The following is a 24,325-nucleotide window of genomic DNA, read 5'->3' as shown; positions in this document are numbered from 1 at the left end:
ATTTTCAAAAACTAAAAACAAAAAATCAAATGGTTATCAAATAATGCCTAAGTTTTCAATTTTATGTTTAGTAAATACATTAATTTAAAAAATGCCAAATATGTCAAAGACAATAAATTTAAAATTTAAAATTTAGGAATTTATTGAACACATTAAAAATTTAAGGACCATTAGACAACTTTATAAAGTTTAAGAATCTAATCAACATAAAATTTAAATTTTAAAAATATACTAGACATTTTTCAAAACTTATAAACCAATGACATACAAATCTAAAACTTCATAAACAAAACTTGTAATACAACTAGATGAGTGAATTTTCCTTACTATTTTGAAATGACTAAGGTCATGTATGATAAACATTAATTTTTCAAAATTGTGTTTATTTTCTTATTACCTCCCAACTAAACATTAAAATTCTTAACCAGATTCTATAAATAAAAACAAGTATTGTTTTTTCTTCTGATTTACAATACGGATCTTGATTTTTTAAAATACATACTAACAAATAAAACAACAATAGATAGTAGTTAGAATTGGTAGTGTTTTATAGTTATCTTGATGAATTATGTTCAATAATCAAAAGTCGTATAAAACATTTATATATATATCTCTGAAGTACTTTGAAATGAAGCACTTGACTTATTTTTTTACCAAAGAGCAGAGGGCGAGGGGCTTATCGTTTGATAAACTAAAAAACAGTGCTGTATTGTATCAACAAGTACTTCATTAAAAAGCAAAAATAACATATTTCTTACACTAAAAAATTGTATTTTCAAAAGCATCTCAAGCATTCAATAAAAGCATGGTTCAAGTTTACCATGCTTGAATCCCATAAACCTACTTTATGTTTAGGGTCAGGACTTAGAAAATTGGGAGAAATAGCTTGACTTTTTTTTTTTTTTTTTTTTAATGACCGGATCAACTTATAAAACACGGATACTTCATGTGAGGTAAAGAATATATCATTTTGCGCTAACATTTTTTTAAAGAAAATATATAAGCAACTCATCTAATTTTTCTCAACTCAAACTAAATAACCTATTTAATAAGCTCATTATCCCAATCCAAAACTAAAATAAAAGGCCAAATTCTAGAATCATTTGATCTTCATCCTCATGTTTGAGTCCCCACAAAGTCCCATAAAATATAACCCACTTGAATATCTTTAATAATTCAATGAAAAAGTTCTTCCTTTATCTTCATACTTCTTCTTCGATCGATCTAAGTTCCTTTTCCCTTGCATTCTATAGACTATTGTACTTCAATATCTCTGATGTTGCTTTTTGTATTGTATTTTTGTACCATTGTCATTAACTTGACATTTTATGATTCATAGATTTAGTGGATTACATTTAGTATTTTTATGTTAAAATTACCTATATCCTAGATTTTTTTCCTTTAAAAATATATGTATCATTGTATCCTAGTTTTCTAGAAATTGACGTATCGCCGTATCCTATCCCATTCTATCCATATCCGTGTCTATACTTCATGGGGATCAACTTACACGTATTTTAATTAATTTTACGGGACAACTCGTCTAACTCTACAATATTCGAATGTCAAGAAAACTCATAGTATCTACCTAGGATATTAACTTTCCCGTTTATTGATGTTCCAGAGGGAGATGAAATTTCTGTTCAGATGAGTACAACATAAGTAGTAGTAAGCATAGATATCAACCATCAAATGGCGTTAAGAGAGGCATTCAAATTACACTAGGAAAAAAATGTATAATAATTCTAGCCTCAAAGACCTTCAAAGAACCAAATGAGTTTCTTAAGGGCAATGATAAGTCATTTTGAAACAACAAACAAAATGCAGACATGACCTCCAGACGCTTGAATCATGCCAATCATCCAAATATCTGGGGCAGTTTCATTATTTGCAATTCCCATCAAAGTTGAAATTTCCTACAAAAACATAGAGTGAAGTTTTTTCAGTGGTTTATCAAAAGATAAATATTGTAAAAGATGATACTTGAACAACAGTGAAAACGAAAATCACACCTCCACACATCAGTGTAACAGAATTGGACAAAAAACGACTCTTTTGCATCATTAACATAAATACAGAAGAGAAAATCGCCCAGAATAGGTGAAAATATGGGATAGATAAAATCATCAGAGAAAACCACTAAAAAAATGCAACAGTTTCCTTATAGCTTTTCTGTTATTATATGAGAATCACAACCTTCCTTGAACAGTATCTGTTCTATAGGTTGTACAACTGTGTCCTTGGGTTCTAATATTATTATATGACAATTAAAAGTTCCGCAAAAGCTATTGAGAGGTCATGCTCACAAGTCATTAATTTCTGCATGTGCCATTTGCTGAACCCACATAATCATGGCAGAAATCATGATCTGCAATTTGATTTGGATGAGAAAGACAAAGGAAGCACATTGCAAGTCGGCTACAGAATTTTAAGTGGCTTCTAATATCATCCACTCTCCCAGAGGTGGCTTATCTTTCTTCCACTATTTATACCCGTTTCAGAACAGAAGTAAAATATTAAATTAGATTAATGTTTAGTTGCACACCAACAAATGATAATCGGAGTCTTATCAAAAAAATATATATATATAATAATAATAATATCAGAGAGCATTTTAACTATTCGGCTCTAAGAGCCAAATTAAAGCTACAACAACATACAGCATACTCATCTTATGTTTGCTAATCAAATTAGTGTAGAAAAGATTCGAAATAAACCTGAAAGAATAACTATGCAGCAGCGGCCTGGATCAACTCCCGTTCTGCACGTTCTCTAATCCTTCTCTCAAGCTCAGGTCTAAAATTCTTTATAAGACCCTGCACTGGCCAAGCAGCAGCATCACCGAGGGCACAAATGGTGTGCCCTTCAATCTGCTTGGTAACCTCTTGTAGCATGTCAATTTCTTCCAGCTTTGCATTTCCAACTTTCATTCTTTCCATTATCATCCACAGCCATCCTGTACCTTCTCTGCAGGGAGTGCACTGTCCACAGCTTTCATGCTTGTAAAAATAAGAGAGCCTTGCAATAGCATCCACAATATCAGTTGATTTATCCATAACAATTACAGCTGCAGTGCCCAATCCAGATTGGACAGCCTTTAGTGCATCATAATCCATGAGTACATCATCACATATATGCTTGGGAAGCAATGGAACTGAAGAACCTCCAGGAATTACAGCAAGCAAGTTATCCCATCCACCTCTAACCCCTCCACAGTGCCTTTCAATTAATTCCTTTAGTGGAATGCTCATTTCCTCTTCAACAGTGCAAGGTTTATTCACATGTCCCGAAACACAAAACAATTTGGTACCAGAGTTGTTCTTTCTCCCAAAACTAGCAAACCATTCAGGTCCACGCCTTAAAATAGTAGGAGAAACAGCCACTGTCTCCACATTTGTCACAGTGGTAGGACATCCGTATAATCCTGCATTAGCAGGAAAAGGAGGCTTCAATCGTGGTTTCCCTTGTTTCCCTTCAAGGCTTTCTAACAGAGCCGTTTCTTCACCACAAATGTAAGCACCAGCACCGTAATGGATGTGGACGTCAAAATCATAGCCAGATCCACATGCATTCTTGCCCAACAATCCAGATTCATAAGCCTCTTTTCTGGCCTTCTCAAGATTCTTTCGTTCGTTCACATACTCACCTCTGATGTATATGTAAGCTGCAGTAGCCCTCATCCCAACTCCAGCAATCAAACAACCCTCCAAGAGTTTGTGTGGATCGTGCCGCATGATTTCCCTGTCCTTACAGGTTCCGGGTTCACTTTCATCAGCATTGACAACAAGATAGGAAGGGCGGCCATCAGATACTTTGGGCATGAATGACCATTTAAGTCCAGATGGAAATCCAGCACCTCCACGACCACGAAGGCCAGACTTCTTTACTTCATTAACAATCCAATCTGCACCCTTGAGCACTAAATCTTTAGTTCTGTACCAATCACCACGTTTCATGGCACCTTTGAGAAACGGATCGTGTAAACCATACAAGTTGGTAAAGATTCGGTCCTCATCCTTCAAGCCACCAAAATGAGTTTTCTCTGTAGGTGGGGGAGGCGGGGGAGGCTGGGGACTGCCAGTAGCTGCTGCAGCCTGATTGTTAAACGCTCTCAATCCTATGCCACACCGATCAATATAACTCCTTGCCAATGTTGTTCGTTGAAGATAAAGCATGCCCCTAAAAGGTGCCTAAAGTAGGGTGCTGTTAGGATACCACCTAACAAGAATACTCAAGAACACTAAGAACAATAAGGAACACTAAAAAATAGATTTATATTGCAATAACAATGACGAAACTACAATGTATCGTAGTCTTTCGAGAGGGATACTCTACCATATTCCCAACAAGGAACTCATTGCCAAATTCTTCACTACTTGCCTCGGAACCCACTCACACTATTTATAACTAAAAGCCCTAACAACTTTACCATCTAATTACTAATACGCCCCTTAATGACTCCTACTATTTCCATACGAGGGGTCTTACAGGTGCATATCAGTACATTAGGTCGCTGAGCTGCGTGTAATTTTAAGTAATTCAATCGTATGAAACCAAGGATAAGAAAATGGGGATGCACTCAAAAATCCACCATGAGTAATAATATTCATAAACCTAATGCCAACTTTCAAACCGAAGCTGAAGAACAACGTAGAAAACTCTCATCGGATATCATACTTCAGAAATGAATTTTGAAAGATCCCTACAAATTGTAAAATCAAAATCACTCAAAACGACAAATTATTGTCAAAATTTCTTCGAAACATTCAAATTCATACCCTAAATCATCAGGACCCAGAAATCAAATTCGAACTTTGAAAAAAAAGCGAGAGAAGATAGATGAGAAAATAATAATCGGAACTGAAGAAATATGAATTTCTTACCATAGCATGAAGTGCTTCGATCCTGAGACGCGCAGGCGATTGAGGTGAGATCCAACTACAAACTATAATTAATAAATCATAAGGACAGTTTTAAATTTACCCTTTTGTCGAAATAGATAAAAAAAACAAAAGAAAAATGAGTATAGAAGAAGCGTACCGACGGCCAACAATGTGAACGGCGAAGATGAACAACGCAGGGAGTGGGGATTGAAAAATGCGACTTTACAAAATGGGAGATGCGAACACAGACAAAGTTAGAAGGGAGGGAGAATGAACAAAAAAAGTGAGGGTTTATTTATTTATTTATTTATCTTTATTTTTTTTTATATATATCATCATAAAATTTCATTCTCGAGTTTACTCTTTTGTTATAATTATTTTTTAAATATTAATTTAGTTCCAATACTTTTAGATTTTATTTATTTTATTCTTTATACTTTCAATTTTAGTTCATTTTGGTCCATATTCTTCAAGAATGTTCATTTTAATTTTTGTATTTTAACTTAATTCATTTTAGTTTTTATACTTTTAAAAATGTGTCATTTGATCCATTCATTCTCACTTTAAAATGATAAAAATTATCCTTTTTTTAAAGTTCAATGATTCAAATGAACAAAGTATAATGATTTAAATGAATATCTTTAAATCAAAATGAATCAAATTTGAAAATATAAAAAATAAAATTAATATTTTAAAAGTAGAAGGACTATAGTAAATAAAAATAAAAAATATAAAGATCGAAATAGTATTTAAATCGATGGGCTATATATATATAAAATTGAAAAATGAACATAAAATAACATCATTCTTCCAATTCTCTCTCCTTTTTCACTACATCTCTCTTCGTGGCTCATCCTACACTTTTCCATTCTTTGGTTTTTGTTCGATCAAAATTCCGCCACGTCCAATAGTGTCATCTTTTAGGGAAAAATTTAAAGGCCAAAGACATATATGTACATGTTTTTAAAAACACCATTTTCCAAATTGAATCATTCAAATTTTTATTTTTGTTAGAACAACATTTTGATGGGTTATGAGAAATTCGTACACATATATATATAGTTGATAAATATCAATTTAAATATTGAATTTTTTGGTTGTATCAATTTGAACCATAAACTTTAAGATTGGTATCAATTTAAGCCCCAAATTGATAATGATATCGATTTAAACTCAAAACTTCTATAAATATGTCAGTTTAAACTCTAAACTTTCATGAAGATATCAAAATAAAACATAACTGAGAGTTTAAATTGATACACTTATGAAACTTCAATGTTTAAATCGACACACTTATGAAAATTTAAATTTTAAATTGTTACCATGGTTAGTTTGAGGTTTAAATTGATACACTTACAAAAATTTAAAATTAAATTGATACAATTATTAGTTTATGATTTAGATTGTAACAATCCCAAAGTTATTTTTTTTTTTCAAAAGAGATGGATAGTTAAATAAAATAAACTCTTAAACTTTGTGTAGAAATGGCCATGGAGGAGAGAGAATAAAGAAGAGATGGAGGAGGAAGGAAGTTTTTTTTAAAAAAAAAAAAAATTAAAAAAAATTACATGTGATGTCAATATTGAAAACAATGATGATAATTTACTTTCCAACCGTTGTAGATGGAAAGATAAAACTTACGACCCAAAAGGTAACTTTTTCTTTTATTAATAATTTCTATATTTTAAAATGTCCAATTCAGTCTACTTTTAATAAATCCTTTTTTATTATATATCCGTTTAGGAAATTTGAACTACAAATATCTTAGTCTCCAATACATATAGATATGATCTCCACTAATTTTCTCGACTTTAATTTATTATTCTATTTTAATTATTTTAAGAAAATAATTTTTATATATAAATTATATAGATGGTAAATACATTCATCCATTAATCTCTCCACTAATTTTCATAACTTTAATTTTTAGTTCTTTTATTACATTTGGTTTTTGTAACCACTATTCTCACAACTCTAAAAATATAGATTGTTGAAATCGTTTGTAAATGATAAACATAATTCAATTGATAAACAACATTTGTTATTTTTAGTTTATTCTCTTTGTTTCCCCTCTCTCCATCTTGGCTCTCTTGTATTTATATTATTCATATTTGGTTTTCATTTTATAAGATTTGTCGTTTTTTATACTATGATGTAATTTTAGTTCAATGAATGAGGTAGGAGATTCAAATATTTGACATTTACGTCAATGACACACGTCTTAACTAATTGAACTATGCTTAAATAGAGAGTTGAATATACTTACAAATTCAAAACTTTTAAATTTTTAGAGAGCAATTGAGTTATATGTGCTTATACCAACTAAATTTTAATGGTATGAAAATGTGTTTAAAGGATAAAATGAAATATTAAATTTAGTTTGGATCATGGAAAATATATATTTTTAAAATAATTTTAAAAATTATAGAAGTGATTTTAACCATCATCACAAATAGGATAGGAAATTTCAACTTTTGACTTACCCGTTTTTAGTTAAAAAAAAAATATATATATTATAAAATATTTACCTTGGAATATTAATTTGGTTTATTCCCTTCCTTTCCTAATCCACTACTAGGCTTCGAACATATGACTTGAGGGGTTTGAATTGAAATGCAGTCCAATCTCTAAGTCAACAAGCTACGGAACCGTTCGGTGTTGTTTCACTGAGTTTAACGATATCAATATTTTTTGTTCTAAACTTTAAAAAAAACGTTAAAAGATAAGAATAATTATCTCGATAATTAAAAAAATATAAAGTTACCAAAAAAAAAAATATATTTTCCTTCATTAGATTCAAGCAAGCCATAAAAGTTACTCCAATTTAAATCAATTACTTATCTAAAGTCCAAGTAACAATTTGCTTCTTGAATCACACCCACAAAGAAAGCTCAACCAAAAGATTTTGGCATCTAATGCTTGGATCTCATTGTTAGTGAGTAGAGGTTTTAGAACCCATTTTAAATTAGTTCCAACATTATTAGTTTTCATTTTTGGCAAATAGCAAGTATCAAATTTATATTCAACTTTGTTAGATGAATAACGTGTAACATTAGGTAAGATTTTCTTTTTAACTAATTCATTTTCCACAAATTTTTTCTCAAATAAATTCTTTCTAGTAGGATTGGCAACGGGGCGGGACGAGATCAGGGATGTACTCCCCATCCCCGTCCTCGTGGGAATTTATAATCCTCGTCCCCGCCCCATTTTCCATTTTGGGGAGTCGGAACCGAGGTCAGAAAATTCCCAATCGAGGATCAGGTTTTCGTGAAAAAAAATTATCCGTTTATATTTTTTTAATTATTTATTTATTTAAAATTAATTAATTTTTTATATTTATATTCAAATTTTAAATATTTAATATAACAGAGTATTATTATTGTTGTTTTTGTTATTATTATATTTATATAAATTAGAAATGAAAAGCATTTTAGATTTAATAAAAAGTTTAATATAATTATATTAAGAAATAAATTTAAAAAAATATTAACAAATTTAAAAGAATAAACTTAGCTAATGTTTTATATATTAAAAAATATTCAGAGCAGGGACGATCGTCTCCGTCCCCGACCGGGGACCCGTGTTTTATCCTCGATTTGACCCCATCTCTGGTCAAACCGAGGATTCCCTACCCCGATCGGGGTAGGGACCCACGGGGACTCGACTCCAGGGGGATTTTTGTCAACCCTACTTTCTATGAGCATTTTTCAATTTGAAACAACTTAGTCTAATATGACCTTTAACTTCACAAAAATGATAAGTAGGCACAAAATTTGATTTTTCATGCATAGTTACATGTGTAGACACAAATTTAATATTATTCATGCAATTAAATTTAGCAAGGCAATGTTTAGGCAAAAATTTATATTTTTCTTGCAAATCTCTAGCCTTTTCATTCTTATTAGCAAATTTTACTTTATGATCATATTTTGATATAGCATGAATGTGTTTTTGCATAAATTTTGAATTTCTATGGATATGTCCAACTTTTTCATGCCTTGACTCAAATTTAGATTCGACAAATTTAGGCACATTAGGTAAAGCACTTTGAGACATACAAGGAACGAGTTTAACAAAAGTAGTGCTTTTAGACGTAGATGATGGATTTTCATTCACATACTCTAATCCCTTTTTGTTATTAAAAGGTTTACCTTTATCTAATTTCTTTTAGCACCTATAATCAATTTCTTATTACTTTATTTAGCACATTCAAGAAATTTAATTTTATCAACAAAAGAATTTTTCTCTTTTTCTAATGTTATATTGTTAGTTTCCAAATCATTATTTTTTTTTTCCAAACTAGCAATTTCATCATTTAATTCTAAAGAGAGATTCCACTCATTTTTATTTCTCGAATCATTCAATTCAAGTTTCAATTTACATGACAAGGATTTTAATTCACCATTCTCAACTTCAAGGAATTCAATCTAATCAATCCAAACACATTTCTCATAAATCATGCAACAATATGTTATTGGCTCTATTTTTTAAGTATCTGTTTTCCTTTATCAAAGATTCATTCTTAATAGAGAATACCTTATATTTCTTTGATAATTTTAAATATCTAGAGCTAAAATTTTCAAGATCACGTTGCATTTTCAAATACATCATATAGTTCATCATAAGAATGGGGCTTTTTGAAATACCTCATTTTTATCACTTCCATCACCATAATCTTTAGTCAAACGAGCCATTAAGCACAAAGATGAACCATCACATTTTTCGTTTTCCACTTCATCAAACTTTTTTTTTTTTATTGTTAGAAATATAATTCTCCTTCATATCAAATAAATCACTAGTACTATAAGGAGAATTTCCTAAATTGTTCATATTGTCAAGAAAATTCCAAACAGCATATGCATATTCAAAATTTAAGATTTTATCACATATTTACCTCTCTATTGCACAATATATAACATTTATGACTTTAGCATGAAAGGTAAGCAATTCATTATTTGATTCCAATTTAGCTAAGTGCTCACAAACATACAAAACATTGAAATCCATAGCAAACATAAATGTTTTTGTTATATTTTTCCATACAACACAATTTCTATTTCTATCAAAGAATGAGGGTCTATCTACACAACATTTTTCTAAAGTTGCCATAAAACTCTAGTAATTAAGCTTTCAAATAATTCTCAAAAATATTAATAAGATACTTCAAGTACTGAAATAATATTAGAAAAATAATTTACGAACAAAAGCTACTCGCCATGATACCAATTGTACGAGTGAAAAACTCAAACAATGGGTATAAATCCAAAATGATTTACAAAAATACTTTTAACTACAAACAAGAGCAACTGGCTTTGATACCAATTGTACGATCGATATGCCAACTCTAGATGAGTGAATAGGATTTATTAAACTAATGAAAACTTTTTACTAAATGTGAGCCCAATTAAGTAAATTAATACACTTTTGCTAATAAGTAATTTAAAGAATAATTTTATACATATACATTCAATTCAGAATGATTAATAAATTGACACTAACAATTTCAAGTACCTAATTTAATTTCAATAATAAGATTGATAAAAGATTTGCAAATTAAAGAACATCAAAGTAAACAAATATGAGCAATAAACTTCAACCACCTAGTTTAATTTCAATAATAAAATTGGTAAAAGATTTGCAAATTAAAGAATATCAAAGTAAACAAATATGAGCAATTAACTTCAAGAACAAATATTGTAATTAATTTCATGTAATAAACTATAATAACAAATTAATTGTAAAATTAGAGTAGTATAGGGATAGAGAAATTAACACCGAAAATTTTATAGGGGTTAGGTCAAACTCAACCTACATCTATTTTTCCAAGCACCTCGAGATTTTGAATAACGGCCTCACCGACTCTTTTCCCTTGTAATATATATTTAATCCTCTCCTTCCTAAAGGGATTGAATCTCAGAACAAAGGAGATTGATCGTTCTATCTTTGAATTGGGATTGGGAAAATAAAAAATGATTTGTATAGATACATATATTAGGCTAAACATAGAGATTTTTCAATTTAGGAAAACCATAGATTAAGAACAAATACCTTTGTAGAACCAAAAGCTTTAAGCAATTTTTTCAAGGTCACGAATAGAGTTACTGTGAAATTCCAATAAATCTTTCACCAATAAAAACACCACCAATTGGAGTCCTTGTAGGACACAAGAAATCGAAGTGTAGGCTTCAAACAAATTTTTTTTAGAGATAAATTTTATTCTCTGGAATTTTAGAGCAAAAATGTGAAAGACTGAGAGAGAGAGAACCGATTGTAGAGAGATCTCCTTTCCTGTCTTACATATTGTGTTTTACGTAGAGGAGGAGGGAGTTACGTTAACTCCCCCTCTCCCCACTTTTTGTTGAAGTAACTCCCCTAATGGGAAGTTATTTACTTATAATATCAATATCATATTAATATAAAAAACAATATTAAAAAATATTAATATAATTTTTGTTATAATATGGTTAACTAACCATTAATAACCATCTTATATGCATGTAATTATATTATAATGCAATCTCCTCTTTTAACCTATAATTTTATTATGAATTAAATTCATATTAAATATTAATCTATAGTATAAAATCTATATAAAATATTTGGATCTTATTCAAATATTTTTGTCACACGCTACACGATTTTAGTTATAAATCATATTTATAACTAACTCTATACTATAATGCATCAACATACATTATACATTTTATTAATCATATTAACATAATTAATTACTTAAATTCTCATAAACAAAAAACAATTATTTATTGTTTCTATCCTTAGTGAGGTAACAAGGAGACCTAGTGGTCTTACATATTAGAAACTCTAATGATTTGAGATTAACCAACTAAACTCTTTAATTGGATTTATCAATATTTATTAACTGTCAGTCACTCCACTAAAGACCGACAGTTGCATCTCTTCGCACTATAAATATATTTACGTGTCTATTGGATATAACCAATCAACAGTGAATGACCATTCACAAATCACTCGTAATATAGCTGGATCAAAATTACCGTTTTATCCTTGTAGTTACATTTAACTCTTTAAATGTCACTCATTACTCTAATGAACAAACAATTTATAGTCCAACCATAAACTAATCATTCTCGAACCAATGAGAGGGTGAAGCCTCATTGTTTAAGACCTAAAATCAATTACGAATGGAGCAATTTATCTACTTTCCCTTTCTACGATAATAAGTGAATTCCATCTTGTGTAGTTGAGTTTCGAACTCCCTACTTGGACAAAAATTCCAAAATGGTAGGCATGTTGAGTCTCAAAATAGATCAATCTCACCCATACAGATTAAAGTCTTCATAGACAGAAGTTCACAATTCACTTAGGGTTAAGGTCAAGTTACCTATGGTCATCTTAGTGAAATGTTAGTTTCTTCAAGCAACGATGTTAGGGTTCGCTTTGACCGTTAAGAGTAGATAACCCGTTCCTTGTGTCTTTGTTTCTATAGTGTCGCCTTAACGTGGCATAAGTCATCAGTTCGAGCCTGATTACCTCCCCCATTTTTTTTTCTGATCCTTCGATAAAAAGATTTATTCTCTTCATAAAAAATAGGAGGTAGAACCAATAAATATTTCTTTTTCGATTCATCCCTGGAGTTGAATACCTCATTCGAGAATTATTTTTGATCCAATCCGTAGGAATCAATAGAAAAGGAAAATCCCTTATGATACACCAGATCCGGCTCGGTTATTGATAGAGTGAATAGATCTGCCATTTCTTGAAATCTCTCTTATGATTCAAAATCGTGGTGTAACATGTATCCCCTCCTGTTCCGGTCATGGAATAGATGAAATAAATAAATAAATGGATTTTTGTTCAAGAATGAAATCTTATTGGAACTGTCCATATCCAGTTCATCCTTCGGAACCATATCACATCCCGGATCTGATGAAATAGGATGAATTGAGATGGTATTTTGTAAATACGTAATTATCTTGAATATATTAACTATTTCTTTATTTTCCGATCGCCTGGAAGGGACAAAAGAAACATATTGTTCTTTCTTCAACAATTTCTGATCTCTAGTGGACCTCTTAATAGGATTCGAACCCATATGAAATTCTGACCATCTGTCAGAGAAAAAAGAACGAATGGATCTTGTAGGATTCCCGAGAAATTCTTCGATTTCTTCCGGAAGCGGATGATTATTCATCTGCTTCTCACGTTCCGTGAATAGCTGGGACATTGAGGAATATCCAGAAAAGCATTTGGGGAATCGGTCTGATTTTATCTCTGTTCGTTCCGTTTGAAGAAATGAAGGATCCCAAAGAATCGATCTTTCTTTTAGTTGTTGGATCTCTCTTTGATTGATCAATGTGTGATATTCCGAATCCTCATTACTAATGGAATCGAAATGATCTCTGGATTGATCATAAGATCCTTTCAATTGGCTAGAATCCGTTACTTAAATGAAACTAGATCTTGTGGAATCATATTGAATATTTGACAAGACATTCCGTACCTTGCTAAAAAACTGATCCTTGTTTACCAACCACACATTGTCTAACCAAATCCAATTATTTATTGATATGTTCCTCAAAAAATCCGATTCGTGTGGATTCTTCCCCCAACTAAAGAAGAGATCTTGGCGGAATTGCCACATATGAAATTGAGCACAATTTTGCAAAGAAATAGCCCACTTGTTTCTCGAGAAGAGATGGGAAACATGCTCAATCTCATTTGATTGAATAGTTGACCCAGCTCTTTGTTGTTTGAAGAAGCCCTCCACTTCAATTGGTATTTTTTCACAAAAAGCAAACATGAGATAACAAATCCAGTCTTTCACTAAGATTTCGAATAGCTGTCCCGAATTCAAGTTGATTATGTTACGCCTCTTCCTCGGAGAAAGACGATCAAACAATTCCTAATCATGGTCCTTGCGGATTTGATCATCCATATAATATACAAAAAGAAACTCCAGATATTTGATATCTTTCTCTTTGAATGAGATCTCAATTCCAGCGACAGTTTCATTAGATATCTTACAACTGGAATCCCTCTTTTTTCTGATATAGACCAAAGTCATCTATTAAAATAAGGATAATGTGTCGGAAATAGCGGGGATAGCTTAGTTGGTAGAGCAGAGGACTGAAAATCCTTGTGTCACCAGTTCAAATCAAGTTCTTGGCACATCATGATGTCGGGAAATCTACCATTTAACTAAAAACTAAACTATATATATTTTTACTCTATTTATAGATGAGTAAAATAGACAAGTAAAGATAAAGAGGATATTTATATAAATATGTAAAGGATATATATAGATATGTAAAAGAAAAGAATTTTATTTTGTTTCCTCTTCTTTTTTATTTGTTCATACTCTGTCTCCTCGCGTTCAATTAATACTTTATACATATTTGAAAGGTTCAATTAGTTCCTTATAAGACCCAAAAGTCTAGTCTCGGGGAATTAAAAGGCGGGAATGGCCAAGATTCATCTTAGATACAGTACAAATAGAATCTGATTCTCTTTTCATATTATATTTCTTCATTTCCCCCTATGTGACTTTTTAAAACACATCTAAGTCATATGCGTGATACATAGTTCATAATGCAGAACGCATTTAGTTCATCCTATTAGCTCGGCTCATCCAAAATAAGTATGTTAAAAATTTGATAATCTCACCAAATCTCTAATTGTCTTTTTTTTTTTTTTTTTTAATATTTCAAATAAATAATAATAAGATGAACGAGACTTCAATTACTATGCTATATCTAGAATAGAACGTACAAATGTATTTGAATATCTTGAGTTGTCGAAGTGAAGATTAATTTTGTATTATTTAATGAGCATCTTGTATTTCATAAAAATTGGGGGCAATATAATCTTTACGTAAGGGCCATCCTACCCAACTTTTAGGCATTAAAATACGCTTTAGACGTGGATGATTATCATAAGAAATTTCCAACATATCATAAGATTCCCTTTCGGGAAAATTCGCACTTTTCCAAACCCAGAAAACAGACGGAATTCTAGGATTTATTCTTGCGGCAAATACTTTTATGCATACCTTTTCCGGTTGATCTATACCATACTCGATTCTCATAAGATGATACACACTAGCTAGGTGCTACGTCATAAGCACATTGGGAACGTAGATAATTGTAACCATATACATATAAAATGACTGCAATTGAATTTGTACGAAAATCCCGTGAAACCATTTCATCCGGCATGCGTATTTTTGATTTTCCAATGGAGAGCTTTCCCCCTTTTTACGCCCGCCTCTTTGATCTTAAGAATGCTGGATGTAGGCCGTTTCAGCAGTATCACAAGGATAAAACACATATCCTTAACCATATACTAGATCTTTTAGGTCATTACTTGAACACGATTCACTCGTATGTCTACCATATACTATTCGAGTTTCATTAAATTACCTTGGATTTTAGTTTATTGGACTGAGTTGATGCTATCTAAAAGTTGAATAAAATACTTCTTATTAAATAAATAATTCATATTTACAAATTTACAAACTACAAGATGCATGAGATGTAGGACACTAAATCCAACACCTCCATTACATCCAACTTAAACCTCCTACATCACCTCAAATCAACCAATTCCAATAATAAGTTAAATCTAAAATTTTCGAAATAACTCGACTCCCAATTAATTATTCCAAACCCAAATATTTCTAAATTTGCAAAATCTCTTATCACCAAGATCTCAATCAAATTGTTTTAACGTAATAATTCAATTTTACATCCCAAAAAATTCAACATACCTCGAGTAGTTAAGTTAATAAATTCAAATTGAATTAACTCAACATATCAGATCAATTCTGGCCTAAAAAATCTAAAATATAACTTAAATAGTTCATAGGGATTATTTTAAATTTACCTGAAAATTTGAGACGTCACAAAATTGATTCAATTATGTAAGTTTAGATATTTAATAAATAAATTTATAAGTCGCACACGATGTTTATCCAAATAAAACACAATGGAGGGTTCAAATTGATACATTTATGAAAGTTAGAGTTTAAATTGATAAATTCATGAAAGTTAATAGTTTTAATTGGTACAATAATTAGTTTGAGGTTTAAATCAATACAACTGATAAATTTTATGATTTAGATTGATATGATAAAAAAATATACAGATATAATTTGATAATTGAGGTTATTGTATGGACGACCTCTTTTTAAAGGCTCAAATGAAAATCAGGCACCCATTGAGATTGAAGAAAAAATTACTTTCTGCTTGTGTCAGCATCATGTGAAAAGAACGAATTGACCTTAGGAACTATCTCGCACGAGTTTTCTTAATACTCGATACTCGATACTTGATGCCCTGTGCTTATGTTATATGCTCAATACCTGATACTCAATCCTTGATCCTCAATACTAGATACTTGATGCTCTATGCTTCATCTTATACGCTCTATGCTATATACTGGCTACTCAATGCTATATGCTGCTAGATTTTATGCTTCATTCAGAAGTTCACTCGATGCTTGATATTAAATGTTCGATGCTCTAATGCCTATGCTCAATGCTTAATGCTCACTACTTGATGCTTGATGCTTGATGTAAAGAAACACACCAAAAAGAAAGAAAAAGAAGAAGTAGAAATGTAGAAAAAACAAGGAAAAAAAAAAAGAAGAAGTGCAGAAAAAAGAGAAAAAAGAGAAAAAGTAAAAAAACGGAAGAAGAAACGCAAAAAACAAAAACAATCGCAAAAAAAAATCGTAAAAAGAGAAGAACTCCGAAAAAATGAAAAACAAAAAAGTTACAAAGTAAGAAAAAAAGAATAAGAATACATACAAGGTTAAAGTGATAATTTCACACAATAATGATGCAAACATAAGATCACTTTTCATTGAATTTTTTTAAAAAATACCAATATTTCATTCTGACCTCTTATTTTAGGACATCTGTGCTATTTTTCATTCGATATTTGCCCTACTTTTTACAATTTAAGCATCGTCCGGACAGAAGTACATTAATCAAAATGCCATTTTAACCAAACCTTTTCCGATAAGGATATAAATTATAATTGGCATTTAATTTACGCAGCCTCCAATTTTTTGGCGCCCAGACTTGAACACTATAAATTCATGTTTTGCAAATCAGTCAAACTTTTCGCCATTCATCTTCCACGGGAAGCTTCAGCTTCGAAACTTTGAGAAAAATGGAAAAGAAGGAAACTGCCGGCGATCCCGATCGTCCATGGCAGTCTTACCACACTGTCTACACCAATGCAAAAGCCGGTATTTCTTCTCTCTTTTACTTCTCACGAACTGTTGCTAATCTAGGGTTCTTTTTTGATTGTTTTGTTTACAGTGTCGATTTAAATTTCGAGGACTAATTTATCTAGAAAATAATTTCAGTAATCGATGAGCTTTTTTGATCGTGTATGTGTGTATTATGTGATTGAACTAGTCATCCTCGATCAGAATATAATTCGATTTCAGTGTATATTATATTTGTTTGAAACAAGTCTGAAGGTAATTGCATCAAAATAAACGAGTTTATTTTTCGAGATATCGTAGCCAGTGACAGATTTCAACAATACAATTGGAAAATTGGAACGGTTTTACTTTATTATCAATATAATGTTCAATAGATTAATGGATTGTGGCAAATATATTTTGATATCCAGTAATCTTAATCCTTCCCTTCTCTTTTTCTGCCTGTAAGGTATGGAAGGAGTTGACAAGGAGAGAGTACAAAGAATTATCTATGAAATGAGTAAAGGGTCAAAATATTTTGAAAATGAGGAGCGGAAAGAGGCCATCATTAGAGAAAAGATTGAGAATATGCGAGCTAGGTGTGTACAGCTTACTGCAACGGATCTTTCTCAGTATCAAAAGGTAGACTTAGTTGTCAACCTTCCCCCCGACCAGGCAAAGTGCCACGATGATTCATTTATTTCCTTATTTTTATTCTTTATTCTATACAAGTTATGTCCCGCTGCATCTTCATTTATTTGTCACTTGATTATATTTGGTGTTTTTTGCCTCTTGAAAAATTGCATGTTTGGGGATCAGAACTGCTAACTTCAGTTTCCTAATTAAACAAATGCCAAACCTGGAACTGTAAGCACCTTATTCTCACAATATTCAATCGTCCACCATTTGTGAGGCGATTAAGTTTGTAGTTGGGTCTACATTCTATAGAGAGATACGTTCAATTGCCCTGGAAAGGATAAAAATAGAATCACTGTTTTTTCCCCTTACCCTTCTCCTTTTCTGTATTATTATTTTGCATGTAAGATATGCAAAGACAGGCCATTCTTTACCTCGACTCCTGGCCTTTGAGATAATATTTCAGCAAGACTATCTTGTTGTCTCGCTAACTTTATGGCTCCCAATTAGAAGTTTGGTGCAGAAATGGGAATATATATATATGCTCAGCTCAAAAAAAATCTGTTACCTATTACACTTGGATTAAACCAGGCCAATTTGATCGTGAACATTTTGTGCCTCCCTCAGTTTGGGTTTTTGGTGAACTTGGATGACTTTGATGCATACCCTATGAAGAATCGTGGAACATTTAGGATTTCTTTGTGTATCTTTATTCCTTGCCACAGTCATCTGCAATCACAATTTAGAGTTCTGAACCACTAGACAACTGGGTAGGGTCCCATGCTCAAATCTTTCTGAAGAATGATTTGAGTCGGTTTCTCCATCTAAATTTAGGACACTGATATTTCAGTCTAATATATATATATTACCGCATGATCTTCAGATTTTTCTTATCATATCAGTTTGGTCAAGAGCGTAGTTCTCTTATGAGCAGGTTGCAGATAAAAGAATTTTGGAGCTGGAAAGTACACGTGATCTGTCAAGGATATGGTTGCATGTAGATATGGATGCTTTCTATGCTGCTGTCGAAACTTTAAGCAATCCTTTATTAAAGGGCAAGCCGATGGCTGTTGGTGGGATGTCTATGCTTTCCACTGCTAACTATGAGGTTTGCTTGTCTTTATATATGACATGAATTATTGTATTTTCTAGTTACTGGACTGGTAGCACCATTGTTGTAACTTGTTACTTACTCTGGATTAGGCTCGAAAGTATGGTGTTCGTGCTGCTATGCCTGGTTTTATTGCACGTAAATTATGTCCAGAGTTAATTCTTGTTCCCACTGACTTCAAAAAATATAATTCTTACAGTGATTTAACTAGAAAAGGTAAGCAATTTTGCTTCAAGGAGCTATAAATGCATTTTTATGTTTTAGTGCATATTCTTTAATATTCACTTGTTTGCCTTGTTAGTATTTCATAGGTATGATCCCAACTTCTTGGCTGCTAGTCTGGATGAAGCATACCTCGATATAACTGAAGTATGCAAAGAAAGAGGCCTTACAAGTGAAGAAGTAATCACTTATTACTTTTTCACTATATCTTTTAAAACTTTTGGTGTTTCAGCTTTTAGCTTTAGTCAACCTGTATTGGATGGATTCTTCTCTTTTTCATTTTTTTTAAAAGATTTGTATCTTCTAGAGAAATCAGAATCAGCATTAGAATGTGTTTATGTAGTTTCTGAAGTTTTTTACATTGAGATTGCACACTTTTCAGATAGGAAGTGAATGTTATCACATGCAGCAGATAATCTTTTTTGTAGCTGTCTTTCTGGTCTACTTAAACTTTTCTCTCGCTATTTTGCTTATTTTTTAGATTGCTAAGGATCTCAGAACCAGTATTTATGAAGAGACTGGTCTTACGTGTAGTGCTGGGGTTGCTGCCAACCGACTACTTGCCAAGGTTCTAATTTCTCACAAGTTCTATTGAGTATATGCATCTCTTGTGGAAAAAGGATTAATTTATTATTGTTTTGGTGACTGTGAACTGCTTGGCAACAACATGTTTGTCCTAACCATATATGGAATGACAAGAATAGAATCTAATTTTAGTTTCTTTTCTGTGGATAAAAACCTAATGTGAAATATTGCATTTAGATCTTCCACTTTGCACAGAAGAAATGAATTAATGCACCGTACTTGTTATTCAGGTTTGCTCTGATATTAATAAACCAAATGGACAGTTCATTTTACCAAATGACCGAAGAGCTATCATTACATTCATATCATCGCTACCCATAAGAAAGGTATGTGATCATTGCTTTTACACCAAAACAGAATTCACAATGTTATTTAAAGATGTTATCAAATATGAATGAATAGATCCTTAAGAGTTCCCGTCCTATTGTCCTATTTCAAGGATGAAATGAATCGGCTAAGTTATTATTTCAGATTGGTGGGATCGGAAAGGTCACTGAACATATCTTAAAGGATGCTCTGGGGATTAATACATGCGAGGAGATGCTACAAAAGGGTGGTCACCTCTGTGCGCTGTTTTCTCAATCCTCAGCAGGTCGGTGCTCTATAATATCTCACAGAAATTAAATAATGAACACATGGATGTGTCAGATGTTCCATAATTTCATTTAAGATTCATTTATCTCGATGAAATGAAGACACTTCTAGTTCTCTTTTCTCTCATCAATACTTTTGTTTTTTCTTAAAAAACTTTTATGTTAATTTGTTGATTTGTATATATTTCTCCTTGTTTATGTTTGTTTCTACTTTAAGTTTATTATAGGAGGAGTAATTTGTGCTTTTTCATTTTTCTTTCTTTCCCCTTTTTTTTCTCATCACTTTTTGGTTGAACTACTTTTTTTTTAACAATTATTTTTAATGCAAGTGCGTACACACCTTTTTTTTTTTTTTTTTTTCCCATGAAATTGTGGCAGTCCAATTTAGCACATGGATATAATCCCATAAAACAATTGCCTCGTTCTATGATATTTAATATGGGGAAAAGTCAAATGATGTTCGTATGAGTTGATATTCTATTTCTGATAGAAGAGCTGATCAATTCTTCAACCTTTTCATTTTGAACAATGTGGGATTTTGTTCCCTCTACATTATCTAGAAAAGTCAAGTGATGGATCAATTTGATGTAGATGTAGTTATGCATTTTGGATTTTGTGATGTTCTAATTACAAGCTGACGAATGTTAGGATAAAATAAAGGTTATGCAATAAGCAACGTGTACAAACCTGTCAAAATTATTTTAATCCTCTGCCATTCTACTTTTTGTATTTCCCAATACTCTTAGTTACCTAATCTAACTGCCCTGCCCTGTCCATAATTTATTGATTGTTGTATAATTTTGAATCTATATAACCCATTATTTAAAGAAAAATTGTAAACAATTTTTTTTACAAAACTACTATTTTGACATCATCAATTATTTATTCATTGTTGTATCACTTTATACAATTTTTTTTAGGTTTTACCCATGCTTGCAGATTTTTTCTTGTCGGTTGGGCTTGGCCTTGGGAGCACCGATACTCCACAGTTTAGATTGCGAAAGAGCATCAGCAACGAAAGAACTTTTGCTGCCACCACTGATGAAAGATTAATTTTTCAGAAACTTGGTAATTGTTCCCCTTCTCTCTCTTCCTCTCCTCGTGCTTTTATAAAACAAATATTATCATTATTTGGGATTTGACCATGTGTGATGTGTGCATTGCTGGATTGGCATTCTTTTGAAAAATTACTCCTAACTCAAATTCCAACTTTTCCTTCTGAGTTTATCACATGGATAATGAATTTGATTATACTTTCCTTATGCTTGGACTTTGTCCTTTTTATAATTTGATCTATTTTATTTCTCACTTTTGCTTGTGATCTTTGCAAGCTTTGGTGTTTCACCAAGTAGGAAGTAGGAACTATGACTTCTTTTATTTCATCGGATAATCTTGTTGAATTATTAACATAAAATTTGAGAAAACATTATGATAGAATTGGTAGGACATAGGTGTTGTTCTAATATTTTGGCCATCATTTAGAAGACTGGCAGCGGACTAGTATTGCTTGGTGTTAGGAAAATGAATCTCCCATTGTTGAATTCGTTGACCAGATCACTAGAAAGTATCCCATCAGTAATCCAAAGATTACTTGACATTGTAAATTATTGTGGTAACAAATACCTTGTATGTTTATATATATATATATATATTAACCAATAACCTTGTAAACTTGGTATAAATTGCAGCTGACCTTGCGGAGATGCTGTCAATGGACATGGAAAAAGAAGGTCTAACTGGGCGGACACTGACTCTTAAACTAAAAACTGCATCATTTGAGGTACATTATTTGCCCTGAATCCTGTTTAATCTGTTTAGATTGGATAGCGTAGAAGAAATTTCATGTGTAATATGTTGAGATCTCAATAATCACACATTCAGACGTGTGATTTCTATTAACTCTGCTGTCTTTCTTCCTGCAGTTGTTGATTTGATTTTACCACTCGAACTTGTTTTACAATCTACAGGTTAGAACCAGAGCTGTAACTTTGCAAAAATACATTTGCTCCAGCAGTGACATCTTGCAACATGCATCAAGGCTCCTAAAGGCTGAACTGCCCATTTCTCTAAGACTAATCGGTTGGTTCTTGATTTTACCGTATATTTTGTTTTCCTGAAAAAAGGTGGCAATGAAATAATTTAGGCTCATTTGATAATCAATTTGTTTTCCGTTTTCTTTTTTTTTTTTGAAAACTAAGGCTAAGCTTATAAATACTACATTCATCTATATGTTTCTTTGTTTTGTTTTCTTCCCGTCGTAAAGGTTATATCTAAATAATTTAATTTTTTTAGAACTTTGCTTTTGCTTTAGATTTTTTGTTAAAATTTCAAATGCATTTTTAAAGGAAGTGAAGCAGATAAAATTGTTATAAAAGAAGCATACATTTAAAAACATAACTTAAAAAAAAATTGTTATCAAAATGGAACTTTGGAGTTCATTTTCACTGGCGTTAATCTCATGTGCTTGGTTTTCTATGTACAAATATCCTCAAAATGGGATTCACTGTATGTCTCACATGGTGAAGAGTGAACTTTGAAATCCTTTGATCTTGCAACTTGCATCATTTAGTTTGTAAAGCAATTTTTTATATCTCCAGGGCTGCGGATATCTCAATTAAATGAAGATGGAGCCATTGCTGGGACTGATCCGAACCAAACATCTATTACTAGATTTATTACATCAGGAGATGCTACTAGAAAAAGTATGGGTGATTGTTGCTCCTTGAATCCTGATGCTGACAATCGTGGTTTCATGGATGACACTGAAATTGATGTATGCATCAATGGTACTGATTCTGAAACACACCATCAAGATAGTAGAGATCAAAGAATCGACAACAATTTCTCAAATATGGATGAGAGCAACTGTACGTCCAGCAATGACGCTGAGAAGTCAGAGAAACATAAAAACCTTTTGAGCAACGTCGGCACTGATCAGGTATATATCCACACTAAAGACTGGATTTTGGATTATCATCTTTCTTTATTAATTTGGAATTAAGCTTAAAGGGAACTAACCATATTTGATCAAGTGTATTTATAGCTCTTAAATGGCTTTTAATGCATTTAAAATTATATGTAGGCAAACATCTTTAATGCAATGGGAAGCACCTCAGATTCCTCGGATGCCTTAATCCCTCAAATCTCGAGCACAACATATGCTTCATCAAGAAACCTTGAAGGCAATCCCAATAATAATGTAGATACTGAAAGTCAGGTCGAGTTAAGATCACCAGATAATAATGGACAGATTTGGTGGATAGACGACTACAAATGTACAATCTGCGGTGCTGAAGTACCAGTAAGTTTCGTTGATGAAAGACAAGAGCACTTAGATTTCCACATTGCGGAAAAACTTCAGGAAGAAGAATCTGGCATTCGTTCAAGAACCCTTACGCCAAGGAAAAGGTAATATATCATTCTAGATTATAGTGCTGGTAATCTTATTTTGCACTCTGGGATTTAGTTGAAATTGTGTTTTAACTACAGCTGAGTTATCACATCCATTGTTAATTGATACGCATATTAGAACATGATGAAAGGAATCTTCAACTCGGAAATTTGGAATCATTGAAGCAATAAAATTCCCATTTCTTACAAAAGCAAAATAGGGAAAAACCATAACAAACATCTGACTATTGGTGGATTATGATCAAGCTATTCTGCATTTGGCTGACGAACATCCCTAGATATGTTGTTTATTATCGTAATTATACTATTCTTGTAATTTGCGTCGGTGTTTCTTACTAGTCTAAATCTAACAGGACTGCTGGCAAGAACCTTCTGCCAAGTCAAAGCAAGCACAAAAAGCAAAAGTCAACTCCAAAGAAAGAGGTCAAACATATTCCAATTGACTTATTCTTTGTGAAGAGTAATCTGAAGTCGTAATATTATTACATCTTATCGTTGTATATATTTATTCATACTTGGGACATTATCCATTGTTTTTTTAGGTTAGTTCATCATTCAATTTGTCTCCTGCAGCATCATAAGTTTGTACATTATTGTGTAGCAATAAGTATTATTCTCTCATGGTAAAGAAGCTGGCCGAGTGCCCGCCCTTTTTTTATGGATGACAACTTGGTAATTTGTTTTCTTGA

At 31.9% G+C, this 24,325-nt stretch overlaps 2 protein-coding genes across 6 annotated transcripts; one reads left to right on the top strand and one right to left on the bottom strand.

Annotated features, from left to right (window-relative positions):
* Positions 1-1,585: 1,585 nt before the first annotated feature.
* Positions 1,586-5,198, bottom strand: CI51 (51 kDa subunit of complex I). 4 transcript variants are annotated; one of them, XM_039032140.2, is made up of 4 exons: positions 5,041-5,198; positions 4,884-4,945; positions 2,718-4,190; positions 1,586-1,916 (listed from the first exon to the last, which is right to left on the bottom strand). In XM_039032140.2, the coding sequence occupies exons 2-3, from the start codon at positions 4,884-4,886 to the stop codon at positions 2,730-2,732; spliced, it is 1,464 nt and encodes a 487-aa protein (XP_038888068.1). In that variant the 5' UTR covers positions 4,887-4,945; positions 5,041-5,198; the 3' UTR covers positions 1,586-1,916; positions 2,718-2,729. The 4 variants fall into 4 exon arrangements, with proteins under 4 accessions (XP_038888068.1, XP_090170233.1, XP_090170234.1 ...); XM_090314107.1 differs by having other exon boundaries at positions 2,718-4,702; positions 5,041-5,188; XM_090314108.1 differs by having other exon boundaries at positions 2,718-4,240; positions 5,041-5,180.
* Positions 5,199-16,806: 11,608 nt separating this feature from the next.
* On the top strand, positions 16,807-24,304 carry LOC120077465 (DNA/RNA polymerases superfamily protein). Of its 2 annotated transcripts, XM_039031343.2 has the most exons (14): positions 16,807-17,117; positions 17,548-17,720; positions 18,649-18,822; positions 18,918-19,041; positions 19,127-19,227; positions 19,529-19,615; positions 19,863-19,958; positions 20,104-20,224; positions 21,165-21,293; positions 21,914-22,005; positions 22,193-22,304; positions 22,823-23,163; positions 23,308-23,633; positions 23,990-24,304. In XM_039031343.2, the coding sequence occupies exons 1-14, from the start codon at positions 17,039-17,041 to the stop codon at positions 24,111-24,113; spliced, it is 2,079 nt and encodes a 692-aa protein (XP_038887271.1). In that variant the 5' UTR covers positions 16,807-17,038; the 3' UTR covers positions 24,114-24,304. The 2 variants fall into 2 exon arrangements, with proteins under 2 accessions (XP_038887271.1, XP_090170232.1); XM_090314106.1 differs by lacking the exon at positions 17,548-17,720 and having other exon boundaries at positions 16,956-17,117.
* Positions 24,305-24,325: the final 21 nt, after the last annotated feature.

The sequence above is a fragment of the Benincasa hispida genome, chromosome 5 (genome assembly GCF_027475165.1).
Source record: "Benincasa hispida cultivar pf3 chromosome 5, pf3_genome.v1.1, whole genome shotgun sequence".
NCBI classification, from domain to species: Eukaryota; Viridiplantae; Streptophyta; class Magnoliopsida; order Cucurbitales; family Cucurbitaceae; genus Benincasa; species Benincasa hispida.
Note: the sequence above shows the minus strand (reverse complement) of the source record. Positions and strands in the feature narration are given on the sequence as shown.